The sequence below is a fragment of the Episyrphus balteatus genome, chromosome 3 (assembly GCF_945859705.1).
Source record: "Episyrphus balteatus chromosome 3, idEpiBalt1.1, whole genome shotgun sequence".
Classification (NCBI taxonomy): domain Eukaryota; kingdom Metazoa; phylum Arthropoda; class Insecta; order Diptera; family Syrphidae; genus Episyrphus; species Episyrphus balteatus.
Window position 1 is genome coordinate 48,562,692 of NC_079136.1, and position 24,016 is coordinate 48,586,707.

Here is a 24,016-nt window from a genome sequence, read left to right on the forward strand (position 1 = left end):
TTTTTATTTGAAAAACGAAAGTTGCCTCAAAATGGCACAGCCTATTGAGTATATTGAACCTTTTAGCATATTTTCACTGCTATTTTGACTTTTCGGATCGTTCCTTAAAGAAGCGGTCATAACTCATAACATGGATCTCTCAGAAGCAGATCTTACACGTTTCCACTAGCTAGGAATACATATCAATCGCAAAGCAAAAGACAGAAGAAATTGAAAAATTGAAAATTCAATTGCGATGGATTCATCGATAGTGGATACGGAGTGTAATGTCTAAACTGTAGTTGCAGTCACTTTTTGAATACTTAGCCCTTTAGAAAGTCCTTAAATCAAGCACAATTTGATATACATACGAGCTACATTTTGCATCGAAAAACCAAATTTTAAATTAATTTTTGAGAAAAGGTGCAACAGCTAAGTAAATTTTTTAATACTTATGTAGTGAGTAAATTATTGTACAACATTATAAAAAAAAAAGAATTTGACAAAATGCATTCATTTGTGGTGAATGAAAACTTAAGATGATGACACTTAAAATACACTGAACGAAAAAAAAACACAATATTTTATGAACTGATTAAACTTGTCAGCATTAATTCACCAAATAATCAAAAGTGGATGTATCTTTTAAAATAATAGAAAAAAATCCCGTAATATTTTGCTGACTTTTATTGTGACGCTAGATGGCGCGCCTCAAGAATTAAATTTTTTATCATTTGATATAGATATTTGTTGACATATCGCTGGCTGAGAATTATAAGGGTGTATTTCATACAAAATACAAAAAATGAGTTCTATACACCAAAATTTTCGTAATTTCAACGGCTTTTAGATAAAATTAAAAAAAAAATTAAAAAAAAAATTAGAAAAAAATTAATGGCGACGGCACAGGTAAAAAAGACATACAACTTTCATGATTTCACATACATGTATTAATATAATAAGGTTCTATGTTATTCAAATTGCAACATAGAACCTTTTTACTGATTTTTTCAAACAAAAAAATACATTGATTTAAGTTACATAAAACTTTTTTACGCAAATTTTTCAAAATGAAATCTTATGGAAATGATCTTTTTTCTAACTAAAGTAAAAATAAAAGATCTTTTGATGTTTTTGCTGGTATTGAACAACAGGGATGGAGTCGGCTAACTTGATAGTCAATAAATGACAGTCAAAAACGACGATTTTGCTCCATAATTCGTCGTTTTTGACTATCAAGTTAGCGGACGGGCTTAACAGCAAAGAATTTTTGTATCTCGTTCTGTACTCTTTAAACCAAAACTTAAACTTTTGCAATAATTCATAACCTAGATATTCTTACATCATAATTAAATTAAAATAATGTTTTTTGTGTGCCAAGAATTAGAAGTGATTTTTTGAAAACTTTTTTTTCATAATCGAGGTTGCGAATTTCATAGTTCGTATTAATAAACCAAAAGTTAAAGAAACTTAGATTCCTTAACTTTAAATAAAAGAAGTCACCTTAGAACCCAAAAAACAAAAAATTAACTAATTTTTAGTGGTATTTGGAAAATTCAGTATTTTTTTTTTCAAATGTCAAGATTTTACTCTACTAACCGTAGTGAACTCTTCGTTATTCATCTTTACAATTATATTAGTTTATTTCTATTAATAGTTTCATCGAATAAAACTTTTTTTTAACTTGAAGCAAATTTACTTACGTTATACATGGAGACAAATAAGCAACATAGAATCAAGATGATACTCCTCTAAAATCCAATCCTCTTAAATTAATAAGATTTCTAATAAAAATAATGTCGTTTTCGATTGGTTTCACTCGAGGATTCACTCGTTCTGAAATCCAATAAAACGGTTTGAATCGCTTCCACTCAATTCTGTTTTTTTTTTGCGTTTGTGTAAAATTTTATATGTCAAAAATTTGAATTAATTTTTTTCTGGCAAACGAATGACATGGATTAATGTTGAAAAATAATAATTATGAGGTCCACGACGAAGAAGATGATGATTATAAATAATTTTTTATTTAATTTTAATTTCAGAAAACAATTAATTCTTGAATTAAAAAAAAACACACTGATTGAGTTTTTTTTTTGGCATTTCAATATTTATGTATTAGTACTTCTTGAGTGGATTCTGATTTGAAATCGAGAAGATAATTTCTCTTCTCAGAATCGTTCAAGCTGTCATTTTCATGCCAATAAAATGGTTTCAGAAGACTTCTGAATGATTCCGGACGCTTCCGGAGAGCCAATCGAAAACGACATACATAAGTAAAATTTGTTTAAACATTTTTAAAATCAAAGTGAACTTCATTGTAATAAAAATTTTCTTCTTAAGAAAATTTAAGTGTAGATACCTGCTAAGATTGAAATTATTTTTCATTAATTTTATGTACTTATTAAAATAAAAAGATTAAACAAACTTTAAATTTTTTTTTGCATAAATTTTGTACCGTAGATGATTGTTTTAAGACGACTGTAGTGTCTTTCTGGCAAAAAAGCATGCAAAAATCCGATTGATTTAGTACAAATTCTAAATGTTTTTAGCATGTCTTTTTTCTGTGTACCTAATTCAACAAAAGTAGGAATTGTTATTTTCTATAAATGCAACAACGTGATTTGTGGTATTTTGTTCTGTTATTTAAAATAGATTTTGACTGTTTCGTTATTACATGTAAGCTCTTTATAACTATAAGGTTCTATGTTGAACATAGAACCTTTTTAAAAAATTTTTACAAATTTTTTCATAAAAAGGTTCTATGTCATTTTTTAAAAATGCTCATAGAATCCTTTTTTGTGGTGAAAGTAAAGTTTTTTTCATGGTTTTATGATTTTTTTAGGGTCCTTTATAAGATTGCATCAATACTTTACTGCTATGTAACTATTTTATCCAAAAACCAGCCTTAAAAAACTTTGAGATCGATTTTCTCAAACCTAAGGTGAGTTGACATACAACCCTATAATTCTCAGCCAGAGATATGAAGCCATTTTTTTAATTATAACAACGTTTTCAAAAAAATACAACCCATCTTTCTAAGACTATGAGTCTTGTCAGGGCATGTACAATATGACACTTTTGTGTCGTAGCTCGAAAGTCGCAATCTCTTATCTTCTTGGTGTGGTGAATGGACAAACTGATGTAACTATTATTAAGATTCATAAAATATCTGATATAAAAAAGAAGAAACTCCAAAGATTGTACAGTAAAACCCGGATAAGTACCTCACCTTAAATGCCCCATTTTGATAGGCACTAAAGCGGGTAAGGTACTTACAAGAACCCGCTTAAGTGCTCATAGGCAGTTATCTCTATATTTATTTAATAATAAAAAAAAACATGTTTGATTACTAAAAACATAATCTTCACAAAACAAAATTACTTTGAATGTTTAAAATAGCTAACTAACTAATTTCTACCTATGGTAGAATTTTAGAATTTTAAAGCGGTTTAGGAAACGAAGTTTTTCTTACAGTTCAAATTTGTTTCAAATGTGTACTTAAAAGAATTTTCTGCAAGTAAATTCAATTATAAAATTTGAAAAGCCAGGCAATTAAGCGGGGAAGGCAGTTAAGCGAAAGGTTCTTAAAAGATCAATTTTATGTGAAAAAATGCTTAAAATTTTGGTTCTAAGAAAACAAAGGTACTTATGCGGGTTAGGCACTTAAGCGAGAGGCACTTATCCGGGTTTTACTGTATTTGAATTATTTTTGTCATTACTTTTCTCATCCATTCCAAAAAGAATAAATAAAGAATATCTCCTACAACCAACAACAAAAAGATATCTATGTAAGTAAAGCTTTACCAGGAGAGAAAAAAAATATGTTTTTGATCTCAGTGAAGGTAAAATGCAATCACAATAAACCATCTATACCCTCGGATACTGAGAGTTATACGAAAAAAACAATAAAATGTTATCGTTTTTACCGTCAAAACACCATGAATCCATTTTCTCGGAATGATTTCAAATTTGCTTAGCTCGGGATATTGGTTTCCAGATGATTGCATTCAAAGAAAAGTTAGCTTTTTCTATTTGTTTTCGTATATTTTGCTTTTTTTTTGTATCTTTACTTTCTCCCAGTCATCGTTATTATGTTGGTTATTATTAGAGTTATTTTGAAAACAGTGAAAGCATTAAAATTGACTTATTTCCAATGCGAATAAATTGATTGATATTCTTTTGAAGTTTTTTTTTCTCTTTTTTTTTGAAAAGCCACATGGTTGGTGGATTACAAAGTAACCATTATTTTTGAGGTTTCTTCTTTTTGCGAGAAATAATTTTGATAATATCAGTCAGTCAGTATTGGTTTTTCCATTTATTTTTAAAATGGTAATCTTTAACGAAGGATATCTTTAACGTGGGTTTAATATTCATCAAAGTTTGTTTTAAGCCTAAAAATTTAAAAGGAAGAACAAAATTAAATCGATATAAATAAAGAAGATGAATTACTGTAAGGTAATTAATGACTAATTGTTCCAATAAATAAAATTAATTGTTTTTTTATGTAAAATTTTGATATCTCATTCACAAAAATTTAATGAAAAACGTAAAAAAAAAAACAATTTAAATTCAAACAATTTGTATGTAGGCGTAAATATGTCGAAAACATATCACTTCACACTCTCCAGGTAGACATACATACAACAAATAAAAAAAATTACATAGCTTCCAGCAATGTTTGCTATGTAAATAAGCATTTATACAAATATCCTGAAAAATACAATATAAATCATTTGCCAGTATAAATTCGCATTCAATTTGATTTTAATTTTACTTTTTTATTTATTTTTTTCATTCTCAACGGAAAAATGTTGACTTTAATTGCAACCGGATGTATCCTGTTTGTAATGTTATTTATTTATTTTTCTTCAACATTATAGGAAAATTAAAACAAACAAAAAAAACAGTGAAAAGACAATTTGTCTTTTTTGTTTTGTTCTTTTTTTTTTAAACTCATTAATAAATTGATGAATTTCATTGTCTCATTATTTTCACATTGATTTTTATGTTTTTAAAATGAAAATATCGAATTGTAATTCAGGATGTAAGGATATTTGTGATTTAATTGACCCATTTTTTGATTCTCTCTTTATAATAATTGAGTTAAATATTTTTTTTTTTTTGTACATTTTAAGGTTTTTTCTGGGACTATTAAGAGAAATATTATGCAATTGTTTTTTTTTTTTAATTTAAAATTGAAAAGTAATTTTTGAAAATTGATTCATTTATTTATCTTTTGTTTACAGGTTAACAAAAATTCACAATCATCACAGAAGACGACAATAGATAGGAAGAAATGGATACATGATCCAACAAGTAAGTTAAAATCTTACCACTTCCCTCCCCTCATATTTCTTATAAGGATTCGTTTATAAGACTAGCTTAAACTTAAAAATAAAAATAATAATTCCAAATGTGGTACTCAAAATAAATCCAGAAATAATTTTTTTTTTTTTTTCGAAAGTAAGGTACAAAATTATACAACATTAATACTAATTTATGTATCATAAAATTTTAATTCAAAGAAATATTCCTTATTATAAGGACATTTTAAAGTGTCTTGAAGTATCAACATTTTCCTTATGTTTTGGAATCAAATACGAGTTTAAAAGAAAGAGAAATCAGGATAACGGTTCTATGAGTGAATATTTTTTTCATTTAAAAAAATAGACCTTATTTGCGACATTACAAATATTGTCATCAAAATTGAAACATAATATTTTCCACATTGGCTATATCGCAGGTCGTTATATCTGGTCCTAAAAAAACTTTAGCAAAAAGTAATTAATAAGTTATGTATATTCAATGACAGTAGTTGAAATTGCCCAATAAATATGATCCTGAACTTTGCAGACACTTTGTCTGCTGAGGTTTGGACAGCCACCAAAGTCGCAAAACTGGTCTGATTTTGAAAAATTAAACGGCATTCGCTTCGTTAAATAAAAATCTAGGGGCGATATTTTTTAGTTTTTTTTTATTTGTCTTAACAAAAAAGTTATGGCCAAAAAACACAAAACCCACCAAAAAATTAATTTAAAAATTTTTGGACTTTCGTCACCACTGTAATAATGGACACATTTTTAGCCGTGTTTTATTGGTACTCAGTATTTTACTGAGTAAACTTTTTATGCTGTAAACAACAAAAAAAGATTAATTTTATTTATTTTTTATAATCCTATATTGTTGAAGGGTCAAAAATGTATATGTCTATACAAAAAATTTCTCTGTAAACCAACTAATAAAAAACTTTTATTTATCCTTAGCAATCATTTGTTGTTGTTTACCGTGTAAAATTTTACTGAGCTAAGTACTGAGTTACCATTAAAACACGGCTTTTATAAAATTAACGCCATTCGCTTCGTTAAATAAAAATCTAGGGGCGATATTTTTAAGTTTTTTTTTATTTGTCTTAACAAAAAAGTTATGGCCAAAAAACGAAAAAAACACCAAAAAATTAATTTAAAATTTTTTGGACTTTCGTCACCACTGTAATAATGGACCCATTTTTATAAAATAAACGCCATTCGCTTCGTTAAATAAAAATCTAGGGGCGATATTTTTTATTTTTTTTTTATTTGTCTTAACAAAAAAGTTATGGCCAAAAAACGAAAAAAACACCAAAAAATTAATTTAAAATTTTTTGGACTTTCGTCACCACTGTAATAATGGACCCATTTTCATAAAATAAACGCCATTCGCTTCGTTAAATAAAAATCTAGGGGCGATATTTTTTAGTTTTTTTTTATTTGTCTTAACAAAAAAGTTATGGCCAAAAAACGAAAAAAACACCAAAAAATTAATTTAAAATTTTTTGGACTTTCGTCACCACTGTAATAATGGACCCATTTTTATAAAATAAACGCCATTCGCTTCGTTAAATAAAAATCTAGGGGCGATATTTTTTATTTTTTTTTTATTTGTCTTAACAAAAAAGTTATGGCCAAAAAACGAAAAAAACACCAAAAAATTAATTTAAAATTTTTTGGACTTTCGTCACCACTGTAATAATGGACCCATTTTCATAAAATAAACGCCATTCGCTTCGTTAAATAAAAATCTAGGGGCGATATTTTTTAGTTTTTTTTTAATTTGTCTTAACAAAAAAGTTATTAAAATTAATTTAAAATTTTTTGGACTTTCGTCACCACTGTAATAATGGACCCATTTTTATAAAATTAACGCCATTCGCTTCGTTGAATAAAAATCTAGGGGCGATATTTTTTAGTTTTTTTTTTTATTTGTCTTAACAAAAAAGTTATGGCCAAAAAAACGAAAAAAACACCAAAAAATTAATTTTAAATTTTTTGGACTTTCGTCACCACTGTAATAATGGACCCATTTTCATAAAATAAACGCCATTCGCTTCGTTTTGCGACTTTGGTGGCTGTCCAAACCTCAGCAGACAAATTGTCTGCAAAGTTCAGGATCATCAATAAATAGTTTTTTTTTTAATTATAAAAAAAAGGGTTTGAAGAAAATTTTTTGAAAATTTGTTCAGTTTCGGGATTCATAAAAAAATCGTACTCGAGAGAGAATCGAACTAACGATGATAGGGAATGTGGAAAAGATGGGTATTGTCTCTATCTCAAACTTCCAGAATTTTTTCGAACCAGAATTAGCACTACTTGCCATGCAAATTTAATGGAAATGTTCTCGAAAATGGCGTTACGATTTGAATTACAAAAACGAACTGTAGGAAATAAGGTCTAACTTTTGAAAAAAAAAATGTCTATCGTTATTTAAAAAATTAATTGTTTTCTTTGATAAACCAATATTTTGAAAACAAATCATTTAATTTATTTTGTAACTTGGTTTTCATATGTATATCGATTAATATTTCCTTTTTTTGGCATATCGTATTTTTTTTTTTTTAATTTTTTATAACAAAAAAGAAATTTCTGAAAATTCTATGTTATCCAAGCAATTTGAAAGGGTTATAGTTAAAAGGTCAAAGACAAAAGCACATCATTTTAATGTTATTATAACTAAAAAAGAAATTTTTATGTTTTATTTTAATATTATTTTATTAAGAGCCGATTTTTCAATCTTCTAATAAACAGTCAGTTAATTGTTCGACGAATAAAGTTATTAGGCTCATAAACAATCAGATAACAAAATTGAATTTTTCAATTAAAAAAACTCTATTTTACAGAATAACAAAAAAAAATGTCAAATTCAAAAATATTCAAAATTAAACGTCATTTTTGTTCATAATTAATTTTGTTTTCTTGTGTTCCCCTATATTTTTTAAACGTGGTCTTTAATTTAGTGGTCTTTAAATTTGTGAAAAAAAGCATCTTAATAATTTATAATCTCAAAAAAATCCATTTCATCAATATTTTCTTTAAAACAGCTTTGACAATTGACACACTATTTTTGTTGAGATTATTCCTTCGAATAATTTTTATTCGTCTCTGAAAGAAGCAGATAGATTTATTCCTATAATAAATGTTTTATTAAGGGCCAATTTTTCAATAGTCAGTTAAACAGTCAGTTAGCACTTATTCCTCAAATAGAGAAAAAATCAATTTTTCAACAGCCGGATATAGCTTATTCCTTTAATAAAACATTTATTAGAGGAATAAATCTATCTGCTTCTTTCAGAGACGAATAAAAATTATTCTAAGGAATAATCTCAACAAAAATAGTGTGTCAATTGTCAAAGCTGTTTTAAAGAAAATATTGATGAAATGGATATTTTTGAGATTATAAATTATAAGATGCTTTTTTTCACAAATTTAAAGACCACTAAATTAAAGACCACGTTTAAAAAATATGAGGGAACACAAGAAAACAAAATTAATTATGAACAAAAATGACGTTTAATTTTGAATATTTTTGAATTTGACATTTTTTTTTGTTATTCTGTAGAATAGAGTTTTTTTCATTGAAAAATTCAATTTTGTTATCTGATTGTTTATGAGCCTAATAACTTTATTCGTCGAACAATTAACTGACTGTTTATTAGAAGATTGAAAAATCGGCTCTAAAGGAATAAGCTATATCCGGCTGTTGAAAAATTGATTTTTTCTCTATTTGAGGAATAAGTGCTAACTGACTGTTCAACTGACTATTGAAAAATTGGCCCTAAATGTTGTATACTTGCTTTCCAAGGCAAGTTCTATTTTGACGTCTTAAAAGAAGTTTGGCAATATTTAGATGATGAAAACTGAAAACTAAGTTTGTTTTTTAGGACTAGATATTTTAAATTTCTCTTTGAACTTATAACTATTATTATAATTGTTGAATATATACATAGGTACTTCCATCATCAAGGGAGAGGATCATAACTATCCCACGTTACTGCTTCACACTAGTGATCCGCTTGTAGGGTTCGCCGGGTTGACCTCAGAAATCGGCGGCAAACCTCCCGGTTTTGTATTGTTCCATTTCTAAGGCCAACTGAATGCTGGTGTTTTTGCATTTGCTTGTACCAGGAGTTTTTAGGCCTACCTTTCTTTTTATTTCGTGTTGGAACGTTGTATGATATTGCTTTTTTGACGGGGTTCTCCAGATCTGTCCTTTGAACATGGCAATACCAACTAAATACCAATAAAATAAGATGATATACCCACCTTAAATCCCACCCTCTTAAAACAATACGATTTCTGCTTAAAATAAGTTGAATTCACTTAAATTCTGTTAAACTGAAGGTGAACTTCATTTTATATCTATAAATTTGCGCATTCAAGAAATTAAGAAAATTTGTCCGCTTAATTTAAGACTGAAGTAATCTTGGCAAAAGAATGCAGAAATCTGCTTAATTTTTGGTTGTCTTTTTTCTCCGTGTGATTGTTTATAATCAGTACATCTATCACAATTACACACAAAACGATTTAAAACTATCATAAATGTTTAAATTTAAAATAAAGTAAAGAATTAACTATTTAGACACAAAATTGAAAAAAAATGAAAATCCTTTCATTGAATTTTTAAATAAGCAATTTCAAGCTCAGTTATCTCGAATTCCTCATAAGATAATTTCATTGTTCTTAAATATAAAGTAACGTGGTTAGCATTCCATTTGATACTAATTTTTTATTCAAAGTAGGAATCTCTATAAAAATGTTTATGTTAAAAATTATCTTTAGTAGAATGATTTTACTTATGAATGAAACTGAACCAAAAAAATGTCTTGAAATAAAATTCTACAAAAGTTTTCAGTGTCTAGAAAGTTTTTCTTCTGCATTTTTTTTTTTTAAACAATTAAAGTTTTAACTCTTCAAAATCCTTATCTACACACATTATAAAAAGTAGGTTATATTCTAACCTAAAAATGTACTTTCATACATTCCCATGGAAAAACTTTATACAATCCTCAAAGTTTTCTTCTCTATATATTTTCTACACATACTTCTATTTTAAAATATTACCCATTTATGAACAAAATTCAAAAATTGACTTTTCTCAAAAAGAGCTTACCGAATCAAATGTCAAAAAATATGCTTAACATAGAAATACTTTTTTGAAAAAGAAAAGAACAAAAAAATATAAATAAAGTCACAAAACTTTTCATTCTCTACCCAACCGAGAAGCCATTATATATAATATCCTTTCCCTACCGAGTTTAACTTTTTCCATTTTACACAAAACCCTACCCTTCCCTTTGGTTGAATATAGAGTTTCACATTCTGGAAAATATGTTTGTAAACCTTTTTGGTTAAGATGCTCTTAAGTGTTTCAACCTAAAATGCACCTCTATACACGTTACCTTCCTACGAATATACAAACTTTCTTCAGCTTTCCAAGTCCTTACTAGGTCACTTATATGATAAGAGCCTTTTCGAGCTGAAATGACTGGCCTGCAAGACGTTTTAGATTTGCATATATAGACACTAAAACACAAAAGCTGTTAGAAAAAGTATATGTTCTCAATGAGTCTCCTAGCGCCTAGGTTTTTAGAAAACTTTTAACCAATTAGACGAAAAAAATATAACCTTTTGCATGTAAATGAGATTTTGAATACATCTTTAATCTTCAAACAAGTCTTTTTAACACCCAACAACAACTAACTAACAAAATAACTAACTAACACATTCTTATTGAAAATTTGCAGGTGATTTATGTCGACCACTTAACTGCAAAAAGAGAGAAATTTGTCTACTCGAAGATGAATACAGTGCTGTCTGTGTGTCAAAGAAGGAACTACACAAAAACAGGTTTGTAGAATTATTGCCACTAGCATGCATGCAGCGTATTCAGCTCAGCAGCCGTAGCATACAGCATGCAACATGGATATATATAAGGAAGCTCTTAGGCTTGCATGCACATTTAATTAAATTATAATTATTTAATTCTATTTTGCTCTCTAACTCACCTCTGTTTCTTCTTCTTTTCTTTCTATATTCGTTTTGTGCAAAACACAGAGATGAAATAATTTCCAAGGCCAAATATCTTGAAGAGGAAGCCAAACGTAAAGTGAATCAAGAAGATGACGAGGATAAGAGCACCAGCTCCGAAGAGGATTCCAAAGAGGATGATGTCTTTTATGAAAACGATCCAAGTGACAAGGATGAAGAGTACGATGAGTAAATTGAATACTTTACATACAACTTTTATCCTTCCTTTTTTATTTTTTTTTTTTTCTGTTTCTCTGTGTTTCACAAAAAGGAAAACACAGAAAAATATGTTTGAAACTCATAAATAAATAAATTTATTATAAGAAGTTGGTTGGAAGTGCGGGTGCGGGTGCGGGTGTGATGGTAGGAATGTAGGCAGTTTGGTATGGGAATTTGAAGAAAATGTGCCATTTTTTTTTCGAAATGATGATGTCAAGAAAAAAGAAACGACATGCAGACACATACATTTATTTAGCTTTAAATATTCATAGCCTGGTATTTATAGAATAGATATGGGTTTAACGTTAAGGGACAATGTTATAAGACAAGTTATAGAAGGTTTAGCTCTCGATGAGTCAAACAACCGAATATGGAGACATGTGTAATAGGAATTTATCTTTAAACGAATGGCCAGTGTCCGTATCACATACAACGTTTTCTAGCCCTCGAGGGACCTATAGGATGATCCATGTAGGTACACCAACTAAGGAGTAGGTATCCTTTCGCATGTGTATAAAAAAAAAAAAGTTAAATAGGTATTTTAGTATCCATAAAGGATATAAAGACTTGAAAAATTCGGAATAAAGAAGACTATGTTAAAAGTTTGGAATGTTTAAAAGAATTTTTGATTACAAGTGCATATACATTTATAAGCTAAGAAGGTAGCTAATTTTGTTAAAATACTTCAGTTTGAAGCTTTGGGGGCGTTGTAAAGTCATGAGGAGTTTTCATTTTTAAAATTAATAGAATACCTACAGCTTGTAGGGATCTAAAATGCTCCATAAAGAATTAACCCGATTCTTAATTTGTTTTATACTTCTGTACCTAACTAAAATTTAAAATGGCAAGTAAAATTAAAATTAGAAAAATGGATAATATTCATACATTTGAATCCAATTAACATAGATTTCTAATCAAAACTACTGTTTTACATATACTAAATTAAGAAATCGGATTTGAACAAAATTATCAAAGTTGGCGCCCAACGTAGAAAAATAAATTTTTATTTCTTTACATATAATTCAATCCTTCTTAATTAATCTTTTAAAATAAAAGAAACATAAACTAATTTCTTTGAAGTTGGGGCCCATATGGAGAATTTTAACTTAAAGTAGTGAAAGTTTTCGTTTTTTTTTAAAGATTTCCATTGTTTTAAAAAATGTATACAAAAATCTTCAAATAAAACCTATGGTTCTTCACATACAAAAGTGGCATTTAAAACGGATTATCAAATATTTTAATTCTTACTTACTTAGGTCTCAAGATTTATTAAACTCGTGAGTGATCCTTAATGTGACATAGAGTCTCAACTACACCTGGCCCGGTATCGTGTGCGTTTTTCAGAGATGTACTTCAGCTCCCTCGAGTCATTCGTCTCTTCTGCCTTCTTGAGTGAGCGGGTTCCACTGCTTAGATTGCAATACAGTTATTGTCTTTCGAGACGTTGGTCCAAACTACTGCCATTTACGACTTCTTATGAGTAGATTCCGTTATAGTTTCCTATGAACATTTACGAAAGTTTGCAGCTGCCTTATACCAATTAAAGTCATTTTACAGGTCCTGCAGTATGGACTTTGCATTTGGGCTGTACAGTTGAACATCGGTCTTTAAGCTGAAAGATTTATTCCTCCAAATATTGAACTTCATCTGAAACGCAGGCCTTTGCCTTCCCGATTCGGCTGTTGACGTCTTTTTCGGTACCATTCTCAAGAAATGTTTAGGCAGTAATGGTCAAAACAAAATATGCTAAAAGACCAAAAAATCTAAACGGTTTTTGATTAAATGCAATTCTTGTGAAGTTTAAAAAAAAAACCCTACTAGTAATTTGCTTCCATTATCCATAATAATTGATTTTTGTTTTTTTACAATTCTTTCATTTAGACATTGGTTAATAGTGTGTGGAAAAATTATGCCATTTCGCTACAAACTATTTAACAGTTCAAATTTTTGATAAGACTCGATTTTCAACTTTGGTTTTCGAATAACGCCCAAAAAACAATTCGTATAGTTTGAAATTCGTTTACCTATATTATTTAAAAAAAAAACTTGTCCTGTTACGGTAGTTTTTTTTTAAGTATTAAAGTTTGCAAAGTTGAACTTAGAAGGAAAGATATTGCATTTTGAAATTAACAAAACTGTTTTCTTTAGAGCACAAAAATATACATAGAAAAGTTCGTGCAAAAAGGAATGAATAAACAACAAAATATCTGTTGTCATATCGACGTTTGATGGCGATGCAATAAACGCATATCTTCCTAATTTAAAAAAAATTGGACTAATATACATCTGGAACATCTTAGTTGGTTTTTGTTATCCATCACTCTTCTCGAAATTTTGTTTACATGCAAGCGTAAAAAAATGAACTCTCTTGTTAGGTATCATATTTGACCAAAAAATGTTCTTTTATAATATAACATTACAAAACAACAATATTACAGTACCTACCATGGTATAGTTTTTTTCAAAAAGTGTTTTTAGAAAAAATAGTTTCCAAGCACAAGATTTCAAAAATTGATATTTTTCAAGATTTCACATTATCATGTTATAGGCTTTTCACACCAAACAAAAATTGGGTTTTCGCGAAAAAAGCCGAAAACACATCCAAAACGGGTTGGGGTCGAAATGCTGTATGTTGCAAAATTCTGTATTCAAAATACTGTATGTCAAAATTCTGTATGTGCAAAGGGCTGTACGAACAAAATTCTGAAAGTCAAAATTCTGTATAGCAAAATTTTGGTTGGTCAAAATACTGTATTTCAAAATTCTGTACATCAAAATTCTGTAAAAATGATGTAAAAAATATCGTTTTGATATTTTTTGCATCATTTTTACAGAATTTGAAATACAGATTTATTTAAAAGAGGTTATGAATTTCTTAAATATCAACTTAATAAAAAGGCAAGCTTCTAATGCTGATTAATCTAGGAACCTTATTAGAAGCTACGGAAAAAGGAGAGAAAAAACAAAACAAAAATCATTGAAATGTCTGTGCGTCAGCAGAAGAATAATTGAAATGTCAAACAAAAACCTGAAAATAGCTGCGTTCCTTTGGAAATATTTATCTACTTTTTAGTACTTAAAGCTGCTTTGAACTACTTTTTCAGTATAGCAAAGTAGATCAAAGTAGTTTTAAGTACTAAAAAGTAGATAAATATTTCCAAAGGAACGCAGCTAATATCCTTTGTGAACACTTTTTGAGTTTTCGATTTGGTTTGAAAAGACGATTGTGTCCTCTACAAGTAAGTTAGTAAAGTTTTTCTTTTAAAATAGCCGCTATCAAGTTTTAAAAAATCTGCAGTTTTTTTATTGCATATTTGAGGCGTTCAGAGTAATAATTGGGTCAAGTACACTTCTCTACAACTTGGATAATTTAAGGTTTTAAAAATTAAGTCTTTTTTTTATCTTAAATAAATTAAATATAGATGAAAGAAAGAAATTCTGCAGATATTAAGCTATTGATAGCTGAATCATTTTTTCCAATACAAGGTTCAATAAGTTCCTGAGAAAAAGCTTCTCAAAATTCTGTATACCTAATGGACAAATTTCAAATGGACTTGGCCCATTATTATTCTGAACGCCTCATTTAACAATTAGAACAATTCTAACCACTGGCACTGTAGAACTTTCCCTGAACGGGATATTGACTTATGCCAATACAAAAATTACCACACTCATCAAGAATGGAAATGTCTCGATGAGTGTATAGTCCAGTGCATTTATGATGTTCATGTTAATATACATACATACAATATGGGCGACCCAGTAGTTTGTACCACCCTCAAATTTTTTTTGCTCATTCGATAGAGCATTGGATGAATATCATTTTTCTGATTTTTCGTACTCGCGAAATTCACCTTACGGCCGCCATCTTTAATTTTTGCTGAATATCTCGATTTCTATTTATCCTTCATAAAGGTTGTGTATACAAAAAACGTAGGCAATTAAATTTCGCGTCTTTTATGTTAAGAACACTTTTTCGATATTCTGAATATTAAACAAGTTACAAGCCAAGAAAGTAAAAAAAAAACCGAAAAAATTACAAATTTAAAGATTTGAGCACTTTTTATCAAAATTATGAAAAAACGTGTCAAAAAAAGATTACTACAACTTTGTCATACAACTTTTTTTTGTATCGCTATAATTAATAAAGTTATTAATACTTTTCTGTTAAAAAATACCCCTTTTTTACGCAATGAAGAGACTTAAATATAAAAAAAAATTGCAGGTCCTGAATTTTCTCTTGTAACATAAAGCTATAAAATACTCACTAATCATTTAAAATTCAAGATTTGGTAAAAAAAGAAAAATTAAGAAAAAAAAACACAAACAAAAAAGAGCATTTTTAACAAACAAAAGTATTAATAACTTTTGTATTTATAGCGATAGAAAAAAAAAGTTGTAAAGCAGAGTTGTAGAGACTTTTAAGGTAAATAATCTTTTCTCGGAAGGTTTATTTCATAATTTTGATAAAAAGTGTTCAAAACTTTAAAACTGTCACTTTTTTCTGTTTTCTTCACTTTGTTGGCTTGTAACTTTTTTAATATTCAGAATATCGAAAAAATGTTCCTAACATAAAAGACTCAAAATTTAATTGCCTACGTTTTTTGTATACACTACTTTTATGTATGATAAATAGAAATCGAGATATTCAGCAAAAACTAAAATCCAAGATGGAAAGGTGGATTTCGCGAGTGCGAAAAATCAGGGTAATGATATTCAGCCAATATTCTATCAAATGAGCAAAAAAATTTAGGGGTTGTACAAACTGCTGGGTCAAATTATAAATGCACTGGACTTGTAGTAGGTAATTTTTTGTGTTGGTCATTTTGTGTACAATGTACTTAAAACAACTTTAATTTGCCATATATATATCTTATGTGAATTTATAAGTTCATAATGTAACTAAATACATACACATATTATTAATAAAATCCATTTCTTTATCTGACTTCTACAAAAAATAAGACTCAATTAGGTCTAAAGTATATTTCCTTTCCTTACATATAAAATTTATGTGTGTGAATACATATACATACATATGTATAAATGAATGTGCGACAAGGACATTTCGCAATTTCAAATAAATTTCATATCATAATTGAATTAATCCCACACGCTTATATATGAATTCGTTATTATTTATTTTTTTCTCATATTATTTTTATTTCATAAATAAATTCTCATAAAAATAAAAATTTTGCACTTCTGAATGTGTATGTATATAAACTCATATACAATCCATAGATAACCAATTAAATGGAATTGCTTTAATCTTTAAAGAATACAATTTATTATTTTTTATTTATTTTTTTTTTTTTTTTTTTGTTGCAAAGAATCGTGTGTCAAGGTGAAAAGAAAATATTGAAAATACATAAATTAAACTTAAAAAAAATACAAAATCAGTGTTGTTTTTATTGCCTACACCAAAGAAAACAACAAAAAAGAAACAAAAAATAAAAGTAGAAAAACAATCATTCCTCCGGTGTGTGTAGAAAATATATTTCGATATTTTGCTATAAATCTGCGTTCTAACAGGGTTGCCAAACTAAATTAATAAACTAAAAACTTGATTAAAAATGTTCTCCAGTCTCTAATAATATCATTTTTAAAACCCTTAACTTCAAAAACTATAAAAAAGTTTATTAACAAAGTCCCAACTAAACTTACTCGCAAATTTATGAACTTTGTCTCTCGTTCATATTCATTTTCTAAGCAGGAGTTAATTTGCAAAATCTTTTGGGTGCATCCTATGAACTTTTTAGGCTTGTTGGACTTCCTTTAGTGCCTCTTAAATATTCCTATGTAAACGGAAATAGGATATCATAAACTGCACACCCTTTTAACTGAAAGCCCTGGCAACCCTGCCTATAATATAAGGCCCCACAATATCTGCACTGAACTGGATATGCCAGTGTATACAAAAATATACAAAACTCGTGGAGGTAAAAATTCTAGAATTTTTAATTTTCTTGTTTTTTAGCGATTATACAAAAATATCAAAAGTTAAATAAATTGTTCTACCGTGCATTTTGTATATATGTTTGTATTTTGTGTGTATGTATGCTGCCGTGTGCCGTGAGCCAGTCATGCAAATTTGTTCCAAGGTTCATGTTGTTGTTTTTTTGTATACTAACTTACTTTTTTCCTTCTTCTTGTTGTTCTCTGGGCTGTGTTGTGTTGTTGACTGATGGCAATAATCACCCACCAACCAGCTGGAAAGTCTTTTCCTCGCTTAAAGGTCAGAAAAGGTGCATTTTATTTAGCCAAAGATTGTTATATATATATATTTTTTTTTTTTTTGCCTGAGAAATTTTCTTGACTTATATTTTTTTTTTTTTAAACTACTTTTCTACCTATAACAGTAGTTGCCCCCAATTTGTCGAGAAAAAGGCCATCAATTCGCATGAGAAGCTATAATTTAACTTTGAGTAGAGGAAAATGTGTTGAATTTCGTTTTTTTTTATTTTCCCTAGGATCTCAACTTTAGGTCCTGTTTGGTGTGTTGTGAAGAATACAAATTTTTTGTATACAAAAAAACATGAAAACATTTATACGAAAGCCTCGAAATAGGGTGTGGAAGTTGGATATATGTTATTTAAAAATTTAACATTGGGATCAAGAGCCATAAAATAGTTTCTCAACTAGACTATAATAAGAGCTACAAGGCTTAGTTTTTTTTTTTTTTTTTCGAAAAAGAATGAAAACAAAAAAAATCAATGAAATACTTTTGAATGTAGGACAAGGAAGAATATAACAAGGATAATTTTATTTTGGATTATGACCTTACTAAAAATGTTTACTAATTTAAGAGAGATGTGATAGGACAAAGTTATTACCTATTTACAACTAAAAAGGTGTTAAGTAGGCTTTTTTGTACTCTTGAAATTAACGTTTTATTGGTAAATAAGTTGAAGATAAATAGTAGTTCATTTTGTGGACTGAGCTTTTTTTCTTTTTTTTTTTACTATCTAATTAATCTAATAAATAAAAAAATATTTGCGTTTAAATTGACAAATTAATTTAGAAACATTTTAGATAACACTTCAATGTGGGATAATCCAATGATTCAACCTGAATGCCTCCATTTCTCTCAAATAACCTAAAGCTTATTTATAATGAAATTTCAATTATTAAATTAGTCTTTTTTTTTTCTTTTATTTTTTTCCTTTAAATTTCAATCTAATTGACATGCAAATTTAATTACTCGACGCTGTCTATCGGAATTATTTACAGTTTTTTTTGTCATTAAAATTAAAAAGAAAAAACAACGCAACTTTTTTTTCTCTACCCCTCCAGCTATGTATATAATAATGTTTATCATTTCAATTAATTTGACTTCAATCAATCATGAATAATTTTATAACCTTGGTTGCAAATAGGTTTTCAAAAAAAAAAAAAAAACTGGATTAATATAAAATTCATTAGAATGCTAAATTTATTCATAACCCTTTATTTTCCAAACCACAGGAGTTAGAATGACAAAGAGAGCGAGAGAGAGAGAGAGATTGAACTGAAAGTGACTGACGGGCATAACATTTTTTTATTTTATAAAAATACAACATTAACGATAATTTAAATGCAAAAAAACATTTTGCAACAACTCCCCCACAATAATAATATTATAACGACAACAATAGCACTATAGTCCATATCTAGACGTACTTACACTTGGTGTCACTTGATTAGGTCAACATTTTCTATGTTTTCATTTTTTTTTTCATTCAGGGATGATTTTGTTTCAGTTTTTGTTGATAATGTGTTCAATTGAAACGTTGCACATAGGAGTATTTGACCCAAAAAGGTGAACAAAATTATTTGTTGGTATTTTTAAATGAAAAAGTTTCTTATAAAGTGTAATTAATAATATACAAAAATTATTTATCATATTTTACAATTTGTATTAACCAATAAGATATTTCAATAAACAAAAAATTACGCATACACCACAGTGACCCAGAGTTAAAACGCAAACAAAATAACTTAAACAAAATTAAAGCTGACTAAAGACGTCGTACAAAGCACTTTTATGTTAGTTTACTTGTAGATTTTAAGATTTATAAATTTAAAGAAATTTGTTTGATGTTGGGGAAGAGCCGACATTTAGGGAAAAATTTTGTTAAAAAATGAAAAAAAAAGTATTTTTTTATTTGAATTTTTTGAAAAAAATAAAAATGCAGTTTTATTGCAATTGTTTTGAATATTACGTCTGCAAAGTTTAATCAAAATCGTTAGAGCCGTTTTCGAGTTATTTGGTTTGAATTGAAAAATTTGTATGGGAGGTACACTTTGTAAGAGAGATATAAAAAAACAAAAAAAAACCAACTTTCAGAATTAAATAAAAATCATCTGTACCAAATTTGAAGAAAATCCGTCCAACCGTTCAGGCTGTGGAAATGTGTACAGATGGACGCACAGACGCACGGACGGAATTGCGAGAACAACTTTTTTGGAATTCTCCATAATCGTAATGTTGGTTTTGATTAAAACCTCAAATTTTTTTTCGACACGAAACCAATACTTGCCCTATAGAGCAAGTAAAAATAATGCGAAAATTATGTTGTAGAACTTATGTTTAAGGTACTAAGGGCTGCTATATTACTTTGTTGTTAATTTCGCTTTTTCAGCTTTCGTAAAAAAAAAACACTTTGAACTATCAAATGATCAAAGTTAAAAAAAGAAACTTGCTTAATTGAATAAAAAATTGCTTTAAATAAAGTTAATACGAGTACCTTTATATTAAAAAAAAAAAACTCTTCAGAATAAAAAAAAAACAGGAAATCCACCTTTTTTGTATAATATAAATACCCCTATTTGCATCGTGACATAAATATTTTTTGTTTTATTCGATCCGAAGCCCGTTTTGCAAAACATGAACTTTTTTAATAAGTTTGCGTTTTTAATGGAAAAAAAATGTTCCACATACACCATAGTGAACTTCAATGATTTTGGTATGATAAAATGTTTTCTGATGTTTTCATTTGATATTTCAACGCATAAATCGGACAAACCATTTCAAAAATACAGCCTTTCATAAAACTTCTATCTATTCGGTTCACTGTGGTGTATGTGTACTTTTTTTTTTTGTTTCTGTCTATTGGCAATATTTTAAATGATGTGATGGGAAATTTCAAACCATTTGCCATTTGTTGTTGTTTATAAATTATTCGAGGATCTTTTACATACAACCGATTTCGAATCCTAGTTTAACAACCATAAATAATCATGAGAAATAAATCACAGAAAAGTCCAAAAAAAAAAACACAAAAAAACTGTTTGTGTAGAATGAAAGAAGGAAAAATTACCAATATATTTTAACTTAAATTCATTTTATGTGAACCACTTTAGTTTTCACTCGAAAAACAATTGAACAAAAAATCTCTGAAAAAAAGTTTGTTTTTAGTTCTGAATTCAATAAAAAAAATTGTTAGTTTAGCCAATTTTGCTACTGTAAAGCTTTGTTTCTGTAATTTGTATAAAGCTTTATAGGAGCAAAACTTGTTAGTTAAGGATCCAGGAAGTTCTGTTATCTGGATTTAAGAGTAGATTACTTTTTCCAGCCTACTGGCCCATTTCCGAATTCCAGACTTTTTGTTGCAATCCATAGCTCCAGAAAAAGCGTTTATAGACTTAAATGTTATCTGATAGTTTGCTTAAGTATAAGCTAAGAGTCAGATAATAGAGATCACTCAGAAAAGTTGTTATCTATTCAGAAACAAAATACAAAGTCTAGGTGATATTCAATGAAATTGCTCGCAAATTACTGGTAAACTAAAAACTAAAATAATTTAAATTGCTGACGATTCGGATGAATATAGAAAGAAGCATCGAAACTAGACAAACAGAAACAGAAAAGAAAAAAAAAAACTTTGAACTATTTAACCCACAATCAGCTTTAATCAAAAGACTCAGATTGTGTTTCTTTTGATTCAAAAAAAAACTTTACATATATACTTTTGTTTAAAACCGTCAATTCAGCATTGTTTGTAATTTTCTTCTTTTTTTTTTTTGTGTCTCTTCTCCAATAGAAATTGTAAACCATGTCCCGTCGCAAAGCCGACTTTCTTGTGTGGCGCCGACAATAGGACCTATTCATCCTTATGCAGATTAGATTACCACAACTGCATCCACTCTACATCGATCCGGATAGCCTGTAAAGGATTCTGTCCCTGCAAGGGTGAGTTTTTGTTCGTGTTATATACGACGACCAAACGACTATACGACTGGCACACAGTAGAAGAAAAAGATGGTCTGGCACATAAAAATAAATTGCGTTTACTTGTTTTTTCTTTCTATTCTTTTATTCTTTCTCTACTTTATTTTATTTTATTTTTTAAATGTAACCTCTTCCTTCATTAAGAACTTTTTTTTTTTCTTTTTTCTTTTGTGTATATATAAAAGAGAATTCTAATTTGTTTTCTCTCTAATCCACCAAGCAGATCCTTCCGATAGCAAACGACTGCAACGAGTGGGGGAAAGGCAGAGTTCCTTCAATGCCAAATATAAGAAAACCCTCGAACAGTATAAGGACGCCAATAATATGCTAAAGGATGTAAGTGGAATTGCACGAACTTAATGTCAGCGAATGACTTGGATATAATCATGTTCCGCGTGACGGAATTTTCTTTTTCTCTCTTTTTTTTTTCTTTTGCATACTTATAGGAGAAGGACGACAACAATCGGCACTATAATCATATTAATTCGCAATTTACTTTCACTCCGGAGGAAATCAAGTACGATAACAAACACTACAAATATCTCAAGTACACTGCCTATAAGAAGGTAAGTACGAGACGTGAAGGAATGATTCGCAAAAATACGTTATAGATTATATGGAGAAGGAAAGAGTATTGGTGTTATTAGGGAACCATGTGGTATATCTTAATCGTTTATCGTTTCATAAATCTTATAGAAACGCATTGTTGTAAGCTGAGGATATAGAATGTGTAGGAGTTGTTAAATCTAAACTGATATAATTCACTAAGGGTTCATATATACTAAACTTGCTCCTATCTATAGACTTGAGTTCATTATACAGAAAACGAAAGGACCTAGAGCCTCTGGTACTTTATATTCCAATAGATTGCTTGGGAAATCCTGGATATTTAAAAGCCTTTATTATATACGTACACACTCGTCGTTATACACACCAGATGTACACAAAAAAGATGGATCGAGCTTTGTGTATAGTTTGGTTTGGTTTTTGAGGGAGCAATCCTTGGGACGGGACTCGATATGATGTTTTGTTGAGTGTTTTAAATTTTCAATTATAATGTCGGAAATGCCGCTTTACCTGTCGGGAATTGACTGGGTCTAGCAAGGTTCTAGTTTTTTGTTGTTGCTGTTGTTGTTGTTGTTTATTTTCTCTGTATCCTTTTCAAACATTCTATGGAAAAAGAAGGAGAAGGTGAACCATTACATTATACACTGGTTAGGCTGCTTAAGCTGTTACTCCTGGTGCTGGGTATTGCAGTTTGCCGTGGGTATTGTGTGTATGTTTGCGTATTTCTTATGGTGTAAGCTTGCGGTGCATTACCGGAAGTGAAAATTTGCTCCCATATGGCAAAGCGTTGTTATATGTTTTGTCATTTCCTTATTATTTTCTCTCTTGTGGGAGTATAATTCTTTGTACCTAGGATAGTCTGAATAGTCTGGTGTAAAGTAGAAAGATTGGAAATATAAGCTTTGGTTATCCTTCTTAGAATGTTAAATCCAAAATTTGCATTGTAGAAATCATTTTTGAAAATGAAAAGCAAAAATGTATAGTAGTTATTATTGGAATCTCTCTATGTAAGCAAACATTTCTTCGTACTTATACAACAATAGGATATTATTGTTGTACAAAAGACTTTTTGTTTGAAATTTTTAATTGGAAAAAGAAAAATTCTGAGAAAAATTGTGATTTCTTCTTTTATGGTACAATTTTCATTGTACCTAAACTAACTAAAAACAAAAACATGCTGTTTACGTTTATCTTTTAGGCAAATTGTTTTTCCTAGAGATGAAGTTGAAGAAAGTGTTTGTTTTATGTTGACCTAGAAATTGGAGCTCAAGGTTTTAATCAAACATCAAATTAAGTTGATTGAATAATTCGTAGAAATATCTTCTGTGTTAATTCATTTTACTGGCACAATTTTCCTTAAGTTTGTGATTTTCATAACATATTCGATCCATTATTTGAGGATGAATACAAAATAATTTTTAGTGTACTAAATTATTGAAGGCAAACAAAGCTTCTCCTTATCTCCCAGCCTTAGTTTTTATTGTACAAGAATTATATTTGAATGATATTTTCATGTTGATACACAATTATACGGGCCTCGATAGATGGGATATTGCATTAAGTTGTTACAAAAATTTCAAGCTCTAACGAATACGGAAAAATACTCAAGATTTTTCAATTTAAATATATGTACATACATATTACCTAATATTTAAAAAACAAATATCACAAAGGCTCTTCTAGACTAAAAATTTTGTTT

General features: G+C 28.7%; 1 protein-coding gene across 4 annotated transcripts in view; it reads left to right on the plus strand.

Moving 5' to 3' along the window:
• LOC129913126 (proteoglycan Cow) overlaps positions 1-24,016 on the plus strand; it is a 102,626-nt gene that overhangs the window by 58,923 nt on the left and 19,687 nt on the right. For 2 of the 4 annotated variants that reach the window (XM_055991636.1, XM_055991637.1), the window contains exons 2-7: positions 5,226-5,295; positions 11,036-11,138; positions 11,346-11,507; positions 21,563-21,711; positions 21,974-22,086; positions 22,197-22,316. In XM_055991636.1, coding sequence (XP_055847611.1) covers positions 5,226-5,295; positions 11,036-11,138; positions 11,346-11,507; positions 21,563-21,711; positions 21,974-22,086; positions 22,197-22,316 — 717 coding nt within the window. The remainder of the gene's footprint in view (positions 1-5,225; positions 5,296-11,035; positions 11,139-11,345; positions 11,508-21,562; positions 21,712-21,973; positions 22,087-22,196; positions 22,317-24,016) is intronic. The other 2 variants (XM_055991638.1, XM_055991640.1) reach the window with 1 other exon arrangement.